This window comes from Talpa europaea (genome assembly GCF_964194135.1).
Source record: "Talpa europaea genome assembly, chromosome: 10".
Lineage (NCBI taxonomy): Eukaryota > Metazoa > Chordata > Mammalia > Eulipotyphla > Talpidae > Talpa > Talpa europaea.
This window is the reverse complement of record NC_140077.1, coordinates 104,539,413-104,550,023: the sequence shown is the minus strand read 5'-3', so window position 1 is coordinate 104,550,023 and position 10,611 is coordinate 104,539,413. Positions and strand designations below refer to the sequence as shown.

The following is a 10,611-nucleotide window of genomic DNA, read 5'->3' as shown; positions in this document are numbered from 1 at the left end:
TAATGAGTGTTATTTCTTCTTGAAGTATTGTCCCCTTGATCATAATGTAGTGACCATTGGGGTCTCTTTTTATCTTTTTGAGTTTGAAATCTGTTTTATCTGATATAAGTATAGCTGTTCCTGCTTTCTTTTTTGGTCCATTTGCTTGTAGGATTGTTTTCCATCCTTTAACTTTGAGCCTATTTTTATCTTTTGTAGCTAAATGTGTTTCCTGGAGACAGCAAAAGGTTGGGTTTTGTTTCTTAATCCAGGCTGCAACTCTGTGTCTTTTTATTGAAGAGTTTAGTCCATTTACATTTAGAGTTAATATTGATATGTTAACATCTGTATTTGCCATTGTGTTTGTCTTTCCTTTGATTTTATTTATTTATTCTTTTAATAACTTTTTTTTTTTTTTTGGCCTTCTTTCATTGTTATTCGTCCCTCTGAGGTTCTGGCTTTAGGACTCCTTGTAGTATTTTTTGGAGTGGGGGTTTAGTTGCAATGAAATTCCGGAGTTTCTGTTTGTCTGGGAAGGTCCATATTCTTTCTTCAAAGAGGAAGGAGAGCTTTGCGGGATAGACTATTCTTGGTTGGCATCTGTTTTCTTGGAGTCTGTTGACTATGTCCCTCCACTCTCTCCTTGCCCGTAGTGTTTCTTCGGAGAAGTCTGATGTCAGCCTGATTGGTTTTCCTTTGAATGTTATCTGTTTCTTCCCTCTTGCCAGCTTCATTATTTTTTCCTTGTCTTGGATTCTTGGGAGCTTTACTATTATGTGTCTTGCTGTATTTTTCCTTTTGTCGTGGAAGTTTGGTGTTCTTCTTGCTTCTTGTATATCAATTTTCAGCTCCTTCTTCACATTTGGGAAGTTCTCTTCAATTATCTCTTTGAATATTTTCTCTGTTCCTACATCTCTCTCCTCTCCTTCTGGTATTCCTATAACTCTTATATTTCCTTTCCTCATGGAGTCAGATAGTTCCCGAAGTCTTTCTTCGTTCTTTTTCCTTCGTACTTCTCTTTCCTTTTCTGTTTTGGTTCTTTTTATTTCTGTGTCTTCAAGATTACTTATTCGTTCTTCCATTTCATCTATTCTGCTTTCATTGCTTTTCCCAGAATACTTTTAGTTCTTCCATTAATTCTTTGATCTCCTGCATTTCTTTTACTTCCCTCTTTAGGGACTCAATTTCTTTCTTCTGACCATTGTTTTCCCTCTCTAGGGACTCAATTGCATTCTTCTGATCGTTGATTATTTTTCCCTTATCATTGTTTTCCTTTATGACTTCTGTCAGTTTTTTAATCACGGCAATTTTAAATTCTCTTTCTGGAAGGCTCAGAAATTCTTCCAAGTTATTGTCTTTGCAATCTGGGGGCTGGCTTTCTTTTTGTGGTGTGCTTTTTCTCTGGAGAGTTGCTAGGTTGCGTGTGGTTCTTCTCCTCCCTACTGTCTGTTTTCTAATTTGCCGTATGCGTTGGGACACTGTGTTGTTGGGACTGGCCGGCATCTTGGGTGGGCTTCTCTGTTCCCCTCTGGTTCTTCCAGGAGTCATCTGTCAGTTTCAAGCAGCCTTTACTGGAGAAAGGTCCCTGTTCTAAAATGCCGATGTGGGGACACACTCCCCTGTGCGCCTGGTCTGCCCCGGCGGTGGGTTCCTGCTCCCCTCTGGGCTTGGACTGCAGGCCAGAGGGGGTCTGGCGTGGGCGAACTTCCCCCGCTCACCTCTGGCTCCTGAGGAAGCCTTCTGCAGGTAGTCTTTACTGAAGAAATGTCCCTGTTCTAAAATGGTGATGTGGGACACACTCCCTGCGCGTCTGGTCTCAGGCACACTCTTCTGCGCGCCTGGTCTGCCCCGGCTGTGGGTGCTCGCTCTCCCTGTGGGCTCAGACTACTTGTTCGGAAGGGGCCCAGTGTGGGCTAACTCCCCAGCTGGCCACTAGCTCCTTCAGTAGCCTGTGCTGGGGTCATGTCGCTAGGTGGCGCCAGAGATCTCTCCTAGAGCCCTTGGGGAGCTGATTTTCCACCCCGTGGGACAGGGAGCAGAGCGGGGATGGTAGGGTACACCTCAACGGCTTTGGGGTGCTGTGTCTGCCTTGTGCCCCACCGTCGTGGGGAACCCACGCCCCTAATTTCGTGCCCCGGGTCTCAGTTCCAAAGCCCTCAGTTCCAGGACGCGGGCTGTAGCCTAGATCAGTGGTGCGGGAATGGCGCCTTTTGAATCCCGCTTCCCTGCCTGGGCGCCTTGTTCCTGCTCACTCAGGGAGGGCCTCCGCCGTCTCCCCGCAAGCCTAGGTCGCAGGCGCGGGGACCTGGGCAGCTGCGATCCGATCCGGATCAGCGCGCTGCTTTCTGCGCAAGCTTACCGGGCGGCCGGGGCTGTGTGCTGGTGCTGGTCTCCTCCTGGGGGGCGGGGCTCTCTTTAATGGCGCCTGGAGCTCACCTCCGCTGTGGGTCCTGCAGGGTTCGCCTCAGCTCCCGTTCACGGGGTGTGGTGGCTGCAATAGTTCCTTTCCACTCACAGTCCCACTTGCTGTGTCCGTTTTTCTTGTTGGCCGTTTTGGTTTGTTGTTTTCCTCCTCTCTGCCGGTCGGAGAGTGCCGACTTTGTGGGCGGGGGAGGGGAGCAGGGTTCTGCGCTTCCCTCCCTTCTCGTCCTCTTTTATGGCCACTTTCTTCTTCGGGTAGTTTGCTGGAGTCACCCGTTTATCTTCCGTGTCCCAGTTCTCACTGGGACCTGCCGCTTTTCCTCCCTATTAACTTTTTTTAATGGGAGATCTTACTTGCAGCGTCTCCTCGCCGCCATGTTGCTCCGCCCACTCCTAATTAAATAATGTTTCACTTAGAGTATGAACTGTCACCTCTGTTGCCAATACTAAAGAGCCCTGGCCAGTGAGGTGAAAGAGGTCCGAAACTGCTTTTAAAAAAAAAAAAAAAAAAAGAAAAGATTTATTTATTTATTTATTTATTTATTTATTTATTTATTTATACAAACACTGGGTACAGTCAGAAGCGCGGGAGGGTGAGAGAATTCACCAGAGCCAGGAACAGAGCAGGCAGACTGACGGAATACACCTCTGAGGGGAGCAGTGGGCGAGGCAGGAGAGGTCTCTGTGCCATGTGGGACCCTTGCTGGGTGGCTGGGGATCGAACCGGCGCTGCAGAGGCTGTGGGCAGCTTCGCAGCTCAGCGCTCAATCGCTGCGCAACCAGGGAAGGCCCTGAAACTGCTTTTTTATAGGCCATGAGAAACTAACTTTTGACTTAACTAACTTTTCCAGGCATCTTTGGATCTCAATTTTTTATTCTGCCAAATCAAATTGACTCTGATCTTTTAAATTCTGCTTTATACATAAAATGATTTTATGAAATTTTTTAATCAGTGAGGTATGCATTTTTATATTCTGTTTAAATACTTTATCGGAATGTTTTTAGACTTGCTTACCTGCTTTAATCAATAAATATGATTATATGTAGTTTTGTAAATCAAGTTAATTATGTTGTGGAATATTTATAAGAATATCAGTGAGGTGATGCAGCTATCTAACAAATTTTAATAAATTTTTATTTTATGCTTAACACATTTTACTTTTAGGTATGTCTGACTGCAGCAATGATACTACAACTCTTGGTGCATCTAAACCAGCCACAGAAGTCGTCAAGTCTAATTCTGAGGTGATTGGATGGTATTTATATTGTTTCTTAAAGTCAGCCCATTTCAAAGTATTAGACTTTCCAAATTTACTTAGTTGGTCTGAACTACGTGCCCTTGTAAACAATTTTCTACCCACATAGGTATAGGAAAGGGGTGGGTGGATGAGAGATTTCTTCATAATGGGAAGTTACCATTTGCCTTCCAGCATCTGAAATTTTAGAGAATATTTAGCTCATAAAAGTTGTGGATTGAACTACAGTTTTTAATTTAAATATGAAATGAGGTTTCTGTTCAAGTAATAGTAGTAGGCAACTCACTTTTAAGCTAGTCTCCCATATGCTCTCTAATTGTTATGTATCAGAATCCAAGTATAGCGTTTTCTAAGCAAAAATACTGAATTCCAGACTCCACTTCAAATTCAGCTGAATCTGAATTTAAAGTGCTAGACATTAGGCCAAGTGTATGGGGTTTTTTGGTTGTTTTTTTCCCCTTCCTTTTTTAAGTTCCACAAGCGATTCTAATATATACCACCTAAGAGCCACTGTTCTAGTTCACTAGAATAAAGAGAAAACTGTTAATTTTATATTGAATTCAAGTCACCAAATGTTTTTGAAATGCCTAATAGTAGTAAGACTCATGGATACAGTGCTGACAGTTTTACAGCGCAGCATTTCATATAGTTCCACCTTGATTCCTAGCACAGTTGGGTATAATTCAATTAAATAAATAGAACAACTGTTTGTTTCCTCACCTTTTAGTTGAACAATTTCGGTTTTCAAAGAGGTGGTCACGGACTTAAAGGAGTTGTTGAGGCTGGAACATAGAACATCGTTACAGTGCTTCTCAGCCAAGTGGTAGGCACAGTATAATTAAACCAAGACTGAGTCTTTGTGATAAGCTTTAATGTAGTATTTAGAGTGTGATAATTTACTTTTAGTCTAAAAATCAAAGGTGGGTTTTTCTGATGGACAAAATATGTACTATCTGTGATAGATTCAGGATTCTTTGTGCTTTCAGACAACTCGTATGTTTGTCATTTGTCAAAGCATTGTTGTTAGATTTCGTTCTGAGACACTAGAGAATAATGTATATTGCCTCTTAGTTCATGGATTTGAGTTTTTATGCTCAGATCTCTGAATCTGTACTGTTGATAATCAGAAATTTGATGCATGTAAGTTACAGAAAGGATTGGCATCCCAACAAATGCTAGAACTCATTGTAATAAATGAAAGTGTTCTGTTTGTGATTTTTGCCTATGTGATTGTCATTTAAGTAGATGCTAAATTGGATATTTCCTGTTCAATAGAGAGTTAAGCCTGGACAGTGGTGAACTGAAGGAAACCACTGTCAAGTAATTGGTCAAATTTGACTATAAATTAATTTGACTATAAAAGCATAAAAATTAATGTTAGGCATTCCTTGTGTTTTTAGAAATTCCCAAATGTGTAGCATCTGCAGGGAATATTGCAATTAAAAAAAAAAAGGCTAGGTGTGTGGCGTATAATTTGAATTTTGTCACAGCATTGTCTGAGCTAACCAAAGTAGGACTTAGGAATATTTTGTGACTTCAGAATTCCCCATTTATTAGTATTCTGCTAACTTGAATCTACTTTTTTTCAAATTCCACAATGAAATTGGGGGGGGGCGGTGTTCAGATTTGCTTACAAGAATTCTTTTAATACATTTCAGCTATAGTGTATTATGACCATTAACTCTTTAGGTAAATGTTCTCTGTACATCAGACTTCAGTATCGTGGACTAAGTCTAGCAGAACTTGGCACATCATTTGGCAGTCACATGAAGGTGATAATGAATTCTTATTCCACTGTTGTAAAAGATATGTAGACATCGATTTCTTAGGAATAGAATATATCAAGATGATAATTTTAATTTCTTTAAAAGCAAAACAAAACAACATCAACAAAAGAGCCAGCATTTTGAATTGAGCCAAAACCATTATCAGTTGTGGACAAGAAGTGACTTCAAAGTGCATTTAGGTTCTGAAAAGTGAATTGTCTTGCTCATGACCACTCAGCTAGTTAATTATTGAACCCAAGCTGATGTCTTCTCAAGTGATCTTAAAATGTCTATCCCATCAAGTGACCATAAAAATGTGGTTTTATAAAAATGTTACCAGTTTTTTTCTTTTTGAATTTAAAAAAGACAACATGCGATTGCTTCATTGTACTCTAATCCAGTATTGATTGGAGCAAATAAAGGTGGGTTTTGTTCTATATATTTTTAGTTCTCAAACTTTATCTCTTGCAATGTGGCATATCTTAGAAGAAATAATAGACTAATAGGCACCAATCACTGAGAGTCTCTGAGGCGCCAGGTACTGTACTTGGATTATATATGTCATCTCATTTTATACTGTAGTATCCCTGTTTGCAGTTGAGATTCTCGCCCTCATTTTATAGATTTGGAAAGGTTGACATAGCTAAGGTGCAGAGCTGTGATTTAAATCCAAAGTAGAAAAAGTGAGTAAATTTAAGAAACTAGGAAAAAACTTTAAAAGTAGAAACAAGGAGGCTTGAAAAACAAGCAAATGAGGTATATATTCAACACAACAATAAAAAAGAAAGCAAAGCAGTTGTACTAGATACACTAGTAGTGTATCCTGAAATTCTTTACTGCTAGCGCTTCAGTATATTACTAGTACGCATACCAATTTGCAGTGTCCATGAATAATATACTAATATTTGCATTCTCTTTTTGTAATTAACTAAGTCTTAAAAAGTGTTTTGGGTACAGATCCAGCACTCAACTTGCATGTTCATTAATAAAGGACATTTTAAATATGTAGAAAATAATGCCTTTGAGTGGTACAGATAAAGAATCTTAGCATTTCAGAGGAGAGCCAGGACAGTTGGTGACGATAGCATTTAAACTGAGTCTTTCATTATGGGTAGGATTTCAACATGTGAATGATGATAGTTACTGTTGAGCAAAGACATAGAGGCAGGAAGTTGAGAGACATGTATGAGGAAGTGTGAGTAATTAAGTTTGATTTAATAGAGTTTTTAAAGAAACATAATTGGCAGAGAGAAGATAGTTCAGGACCAGGAAGGACTTTAAGTGTTAGGAGGAGTTGGTTTTATATTGTAAACATTTTGGGGAGGGAGATGCAGATTAAGCACATACACAAAGTGTGTTATAATGTGGTGTAAAGTAGTGTTTCTGCCTGTAAAGCTGGGTAAAGGGCTAAAGAGTGATGAAGAATGGCTAATTTACATCAGTCAGGGAAGGCCCTTCTGAGATAATAATTGAGTGCAAACCTGAATGAATTGAGAGAGAATCATGTGAAAATCTGGGAATAAGAGCCTTTAAGAGAAGGAAACAGCAAGGGCAAAGATTTGTGTGTTTCAGGAAGAGTGAAGACTCTGTGGCTAGAAATGCATGTCAGTGAGGAAAGTGTGGGAGGAAATGTGGTTCAGGTGGCAGCTAGCAGCTGGGTTAGCTTGAGGTAGAAATGGTAATGACAGGCAGATGAGGAAGATGGGGAAAGATTTGAAATGGAACTTTCAGGTAGCAGGCGGTTGGAGATATAAGACAAATTAGGCATTAATACTAGTAGATTAAAACACTTAAGAGAGCTTTGCAGCACATGCCAAAAAGACAAAACAGTAAATGTATTCCCCTACACTCATCATTCAGATGAAATAATTATCTGAACGTTAGCACATTTCCTTTATCCATACCTTTAGAATAAGAGATTTGAGGGTCATCTACTTCTTATAACTATGAAAATGCCAAGATAATTGTAATAAAGAGAAAGAAAGAACAAGGCTAACAGCAATACCATTTATAACCGTATTTCAACTCTGTTTGATGGTGGTCTGTCTGTTCTAGAAAGTGCAGTTATTAACCATAGTACTAAGCTAAGAAGAGTAGCTGTGCTGGTAATTACTGTTGATGTTGGAATTGCTCCATTATTTGTCCCATTGGTCCTGAGCTGAAATAATCATACTATGATTATATTATCTTTACATAGTGTTTTCAGTTTTCTATCAATTTCACATTTGATTCTTGTAACTATATGGTACATAGATGAGGTTAATAACCTCATTTTATTATTGAGGGAATTGAAGCTTAGGGAAGTCAAGTGACTTCTGAAAAGTTACAAAAGGTAATAAATCCATGTCTCCTGATACCTGGGTTAGCTCCCCAAGACGTCTGGTAGGCTTATTTACCTAATCCTAATGCTTTTAACCAGGTTGAATTAACTTTTTAAAATCATTTTTACTAATACAGAAACCAATTTCAAAGACTTTTAAGTTATGAATTTAATAGAATTGCTTTCTCCTTTTTGTGGGCAAACAAAAATCTAAATAATTTCATCTTACACAGAAGGCATTTGTGCTTTTGGGTATTGGAATAAAATATGGCCTCTGTTGACACGCATAATTAGTCCAAGCACTGCGACCTCCATTGTCTAAAACCCTCACTTAGAACAATTTTGAATATTTGTGCCTTCTCCTTTTTCTTTTCTTCTTTCACAGTTTATTTTCTTCACTTTTTTCCTAGAATTAACTAAGATTAAGAATTTAGTCCTTGGGCCTCCCCTGGTGGTGCAGCGGTTGAGCGCTGGGCTGCGAAGCTGTCCACAGCCTCTGCAGCGTGGGTTTGTTCCCTGGCTGCTGGCAAGTGTCCCACAAAAAAAAAAAAAAAAAAGAATTTAGTCCTTTCAATTAGAAGAAAATGTAATTACTTGATGGCTGAACAAAATGCCTGCTGATTTCCACAGTATTTCCTCTGGGGAATCCTGTTCTGAGAAGCCATGACTTCCTGTTTTCCTTTCTCTCTCCAGTTGGCGCAGGGGGAGGAGGAGGAGGCAGTTGAAAGTGTTTTGACTCTATACTTCCCACTCTGTCCTGCCTACTGTCTTCATCATTTGCTAGTTTTCTTTTTGAATTGAATTTTGAAATGTGCAGTACATACTTGTGTCTGGCTTAATTTGCTCAACATTATGTCTGATTTCTTAGGAGTATTACTGGGTCATAGGGGGCAGATGTTTAACTCTGTTAATACTGCCAAATAGTTCTCTAAAAAGATTTTCCAGTTTTTGCTTAGAGACCACCAGCCATATGTAGAGTCCAGTTGCCCCTCATGATTGCTAACCCTTGGTTTTGTCAGTCTTTCTAATTTTGGCCACTTTGTTGATCGTGTAATAGTATCTGATTGGGGTTTTAATCTGCATGGCATGTTTTTTTTGTTGTTGTTGTTGCTTTCTGTTGGTTTGTTTAATGAGCCGGGGGCATGCTTATAGCAGTGATTCCCAATTGCCTGTACATTACAATCACCTGGTGTGTTTTAAAAACTATTTTGACAACTTACTGATCATATATACGGAAATTTGTGGCCCATCATTGATCTCTGTGGGGTGATATTTTTACAAAGCTCCCCAGGTAGTTCTAAGATGCAGAGAGGGCTAAGAATGAAACACTCCTTCCCTGTCAAGAGACTTTGGTCTAACTTTTGGGAATGAAGCATCCACTATAAAATCTTTATTAGAGGCTTTTACTTTTTTGGTTGTAAAATATTGTAACTAACTGTTAAGGTCAGTTCCATGCTCATTTTTTTGGTTTTGCATTCCTCTTCATGTTTTAAGGCTAATTCTGCCTTTAAGTTGCATTCTAGCACATGTGAATCAAGAAAATCATGTAGTGTAAAAGAAATGCACTTTTTGTTAGCACATAAAGCAGTGTCAAAGTCACACATAGTATTTGTTCATCTTTGATCTCCTTAAGCAAGACTCTGGATTTAGATTGCACTTAGTATTAATAAGAAGCACATGCAAACAGACATGATTTGATTGTTGATTTGTAAAATAAGAAGTGAGTAAAAATGCGTTCACCTTCTTATTTATGACTATAGTAGTAAACCTAACCTCCTTTTAATATGTAGTTTTGCCTCATGAGGATGCTTTTAGTCCCTCTCCAAATAAGTAACAGTGTAATCTGGAATGTGATAGCCATATGTTGGATTTTTAAAGATTATTTTAAGTTTAGGTCTCAGCATTGTTTCAAGGGAGTAAACTCTATAATGTGTGTGCACAAGACTTGTTTTCTGACTTGGAAATAATTTAGTGGTGGCTAAAACCAGTTTTTACTAACATGCAAGACCTGTTTGTTAAATTTCCAAGAATTTTGTAAGCCAACTGCTAAACATGGACGTTATTTTAAAATTTACTTATATAAGCTATAAGTAAAAACATATTAAAAACAAAAGTATTAATAACCTAGAACTTATCAGTTCCTAGCTATTTTTCTGTTATCTGTGCTCTTGAGGTTATTTCTGTCTGGTTATTTCTAGGGAAGAAATGTTTTAATGATATACTGCACATCTATTCTTGCCCCTGGATTCAGTGAGATTATATTGGAAGCTTGAAATTGACAATTGACACCATCAAAATAGGAAAATGTTGCAAATTCGTACTTTTTAAAAATTATCTGGAGAAGGGCCTCCCTGGTGGCACAAGGGGTTAAACACCACACTATGAAGCAATACGAAGCCTCTGCAGCATTAGTTTGATCCCCAGCCAGCCAGGGAGCAACCCACATGGTGCTGCAGACCTCTCCTGTCTTGCCGGCTGCTCCCTTCAGCAGTGTATTTCAATCAGTCCTGTTCTGCTGCCTTCTCTGTCTCTGGTGAGTCCTCTCACCCCCTGCATCTCTGGCCTGTACCCCAGCTTTTGTATGCATAAATAAATAAATCTTTAAAAAAATTATCTGGAGAACTGGTTGGTAAAAATTTAGTAGCACACCAGTGGCAACACTTCCTTTTATTCAGTGAGTACTTAATTGTGTGCAAGGTACTCTTTTTTAATATTTTGAATACATGTCCCTTTAAGTATTATGTGCGATACATGCATTTCTCAATTTTTATAAATGAGAAAAATAAGATTAACAAATACCACAGAACAGCCTCTATAGTCACGAGTTGCTTATTGAGGCAGATGAGAAATAGGTCTTAAGGTGATATCA

At 39.1% G+C, this 10,611-nt stretch overlaps 1 protein-coding gene across 2 annotated transcripts in view; it reads left to right on the top strand.

The window, feature by feature from the left end:
- Nucleotides 1-3,567: 3,567 nt before the first annotated feature.
- The window catches only part of ARFIP1 (ARF interacting protein 1), a gene marked incomplete at both ends in the record, with an annotated part of 64,090 nt that continues 57,046 nt past the window's right edge, over nt 3,568-10,611 (top strand). The window contains one exon of one of the 2 annotated variants that reach the window (XM_084246179.1): nt 3,568-3,645. In XM_084246179.1, coding sequence (XP_084102305.1) covers nt 3,568-3,645 — 78 coding nt within the window. The remainder of the gene's footprint in view (nt 3,646-10,611) is intronic. The other variant, XM_084246178.1, reaches the window with a different exon arrangement.